Source organism: Octopus bimaculoides, chromosome 25, assembly GCF_001194135.2.
Source record: "Octopus bimaculoides isolate UCB-OBI-ISO-001 chromosome 25, ASM119413v2, whole genome shotgun sequence".
Taxonomy (NCBI): Eukaryota; Metazoa; Mollusca; class Cephalopoda; order Octopoda; family Octopodidae; genus Octopus; species Octopus bimaculoides.
The window spans coordinates 16,071,938-16,075,783 of record NC_069005.1 but is presented as its reverse complement, the minus strand read 5'-3'; the positions used below and the strand labels follow the sequence as shown (position 1 = coordinate 16,075,783).

Genomic DNA, 3,846 nt, shown 5'->3' with positions numbered 1-3,846 from the left:
CAATCAGACGATCTATAATATCTGTGTTGGTTTGTCTCTTCGTATCCTGATTTTTCTTTATTTTCAGTGCAGCAAATTATTGTTATAATAATTATTATTATTATTACTAGTATTATTATAATTCATATTGTATACATTTCTGGAGTTAATTACCGTCACCACCACCACCACCACCACCACCACCACTACTACTGTTGCGACTGCTGCAAGAACTGCAGGACTCTTGGGGAAAACTTTCTAAAAGTTTTTTGTTGCTATTTTCATCGTGTCTTCATATGAGAGAAAACTCCTTTGGTATCTTACCTTGAAGGAGGTGGGAAATAAATGCACATACACACACGTACATATGTATATATATGTTTGTGTTTGTGTGGGTGCAGATACACAGACAGGTAAATGTGCGTGTATGGAAGTACTTATCTGTCGTCCTACCAACCACGTTTATTAACCGTATAATGAAAATGTCTTCAAAGTAACAGAGATTATTAAATAATACATATGTATTTGAAATATTTCGTTGAGCTTGTTTCACCAAGGAAATATCTAACTGTTCAATATACGATTCATTTTTTTCTCCTTCAACACTGTTTACCAGAACATTTAGGAAAATACAGACATTTTAAAGAAAAAATATTTACCATAAAAAATAAGATAACAAACAAAAGAAAAATACAGCAAAAAAGAAAAGAAAAAAATCAAGCATGCATTTATTTTCTTTTTTGTATATTTTATTTTAACTGGATTATTTTACTATTTCATTATTTGATTGATTTTCCCTTTCTCAAAAACAAAAAAAAAAGTCTTCAGGATTTACTGGATATTTCTTGACTTATTTTTCCTATTTTGTTACTATTTCGTTAAACAAAAACTTTAAAAATATACTTTGGGAGGGTGGGGGAAGTGATTAACCTTTTATCAATTGAAAAGAAAAGGAAAGAAAGAGAAAAACAACAAAAACAAAACAACAACCGTATGAACAATATACAAATATTAATTCATCAAACTTTATTGATTTGTCAATATTCTCTGGGATTGTGTCAATCTCCACTTTAAATTTTATTGGAAAATGGTTTGTGAGCAAAGATACAAAATGACTAAATTGGTTTGTACATTTATTTATTATGCTAGTTATTTGTTTATTTTATTTATTCATTTATTTCATTCATTTATTTATTCATTTATTTCATTCTTTTATTTATTAATTAAAATTTATAGGGAAGTCTGTGTAAGAAGAAGAAAAGAAAAGGACTAAATACTTTGCTATGTTTAGTTATATCTCTTTACATTTCAAGTTCAGTCCTTGTCAAAATCCTCTCCAGTTTTGATCCTTTCAAAGCTGGTAAAATAAAGTAGCACGAACAATTAAACTGACTTATGCTACTCCTTCAAAATGTATAGCTGTGTGGTTAAGAAGCTCTCTTTGTGACGATATGGTTTCGGGTTCAGTCCTACTGCATGTCGTCTTGGCCAAGTGTCTTCTATAATAGCTCTGGGCTGGCCAATGTCTTGTGAGTGAATTTGCTAGATTGAAATTGAGTGAAAACCCATCGTGTGTGTGTGTGTCCATCCATTCATCCATGAGAGTTTTATAAACTTTTGAGAGAACGTGAAATAATTCATTTTTTGCAATGGCATATCTCAAAAGCCACACATATAAAGAGTTATAAATGATAGCATGTAAATATTGGGGTCAATAAATTAAGTATCAGTTGAACATTGGGGTTGATTTGACTTAACCCCTCCCCCCAGACCTGTTGGTCTAGGTCATGAGTTCAGTTCCCTATAGTGCATTGTGTCCTCGAGCAAGACACTTTATTTCATGTTACTCCAGTCTATTCAGCTGACAAAAATGGGATGTACCTGTAATTCAAAGGGCAGGCCATGTGACATTTTGTGTCACTCTGAATCTCCCTGAGAGCTATGTTAAGAGTATGCATGTCTGTGGGGTACTCAGCCACTTGCATGCTAATTTCTCAAGTAAGCAGTACCTTCGACTGGATCATTTGAAACCTTTGTCATCGTAATTGATGGAGTGCTTTGGTGGTGCGTTGTGTTCTTCAACAAAGCACTTCATCTTGCATTGCTCTGCAATCACTTTGACGCCTGATGTGTGGTACCCCATGCACCTGTTCAGGAAATGTTGATTTGACAGAGGGAGCAAGATAATGTACAACACATACATATGATCACAATAAACAAATTATTTGTGCAGGTTGTTCAACAAAAAAGCTGAACACTCATAAGTCATCTTCAACGAGGGAGTCCATCATTATTAAGAGCTGTAACCTGGCAGAATCATTAACACAGCAGACAAAATGCTTGGCACCTTTATTTACGTTCTGAATTGAAATTCTGTCGAGAGTGACTTTGCCTTTTATCCTTTCAAGGTCGATAAAATAAGTGCCAGTTGAACACTTGGGTCAATGTAATTGACTTAACCTCTCCCTGAACTTACTGGTCTTGTGCCAAAATTTGAAACCAATATCATTATAATGAAAGTGATGAGCTGGCAGAATTGTCAGCATGCCAGACAAAATGCTAAGTAGAATTTCTTCTGGTTTTATGTTCTTTTTGAGATTACCTTTGCCTTTCATCCTTTCGGAGTTGATAAAATAAGTACCAGTTGAACATTGGGATTGATGTAATTGACTAACCCCTACTCACAAGATTACTGGTCAAAGAGGGAGATTATTGAAATGAAAGGTGTATCCTGGTTTTAGAATAGTCACTCTGTCTCCCATTGTGTCATAAAAAAATAAAAGATCCCCTTTGGTCATGAATGACCATGGGATTGCACCTAAAATATTCATCTCCTGCCGAAGCACAAGTCCAGGCAAGGTTGTTTATGGAACACCTGCAGTTGCCCATGCAAACCAGCTTCCCCTCTTCATGTCACTGATGTTATCCAAAGGAAAGGCAAAGGCAAATACAGTTTGGCACCAGTGATATCACAACTCACTTCTACCAGCTGAGTGAACTGGAGCGATGTGAAATAAAGTGTCTTGCTCAAGAACACAACACACAGCCTGGTTGAACTCACTACCTCATGATTGTGAACCTAACTCTCTAACCACTGGGTCATGCACTAACTAAAAGGGTTAATGACAGGAAGAGCATTCAGTTATACAACATTACTTCAGAAAATTTGTCCAATTCATGCCAGCAAAGTAAAATGTCTGTCTACCATGCTGATATGAGTTGGAAAGTTTGATGTGATCCAACAAGCCAGAGAACTGATGATGATTGTAAAACATTACAGTGGTAGTTGGCTACTGTCATATTCTATCTTGAAGACAGTTGCAGGTGAGCTGTGCAGCTAAGAATATAGGCTTACCAGAACTGAATCTCTGCTGAACTTCTTACTTGTCTTCTATTGATTTTTACCAACGATTTGTCTGGGACTGCTGGTGGCTGAATCACTAGGGTAGTGGACTGGCAGTTTCATATCCTGTATTGAGTAATATGTAATATGTTACCTGGTGTGACCACAGGTCACTTACTCATTCAGTAATCAACAATTCCAAGTGAACTGTTTGTACAAGTCTCTGTGTTTGTGAACATATAAGAAAAATGAGATGACAAAAGAATAAATGATTATCTTATGAACTTCATTAGCTTACAGCTGTTTCTGCTATAAGATGTAGTGGGCTCATAGTTGAGTGCCTGAATAACACATTATAGCTTCATCAGAGCTTCAAATATGAAGTGAAATTTATTTGGGAAAAGAATTAAATTTATATATATATATATATATATATATATATATAGGCACAGGAGCGACTGTGTGATAAGACTCTTCCTTACCAGCCACATGGTTCCGGGTTCAGTGGCACCTTGGGCAAGTGT

At 35.5% G+C, this 3,846-nt stretch overlaps 1 protein-coding gene across 11 annotated transcripts in view; it reads left to right on the top strand.

The window, feature by feature from the left end:
• The window catches only part of LOC106877382 (RIMS-binding protein 2), an 888,511-nt gene that overhangs the window by 165,024 nt on the left and 719,641 nt on the right, over window positions 1–3,846 (top strand). The window contains exon 1 of one of the 11 annotated variants that reach the window (XM_052976554.1): window positions 797–1,102. The exons of the other annotated variants lie outside the window; for them this stretch is intronic. Within the exon in view, the coding sequence (XP_052832514.1) occupies window positions 1,067–1,102 (36 nt within the window). The 5' untranslated portion in view covers window positions 797–1,066. Of the gene's footprint in view, window positions 1–796; window positions 1,103–3,846 lie in introns of those variants that run through there. 11 annotated transcript variants of the gene reach the window in all.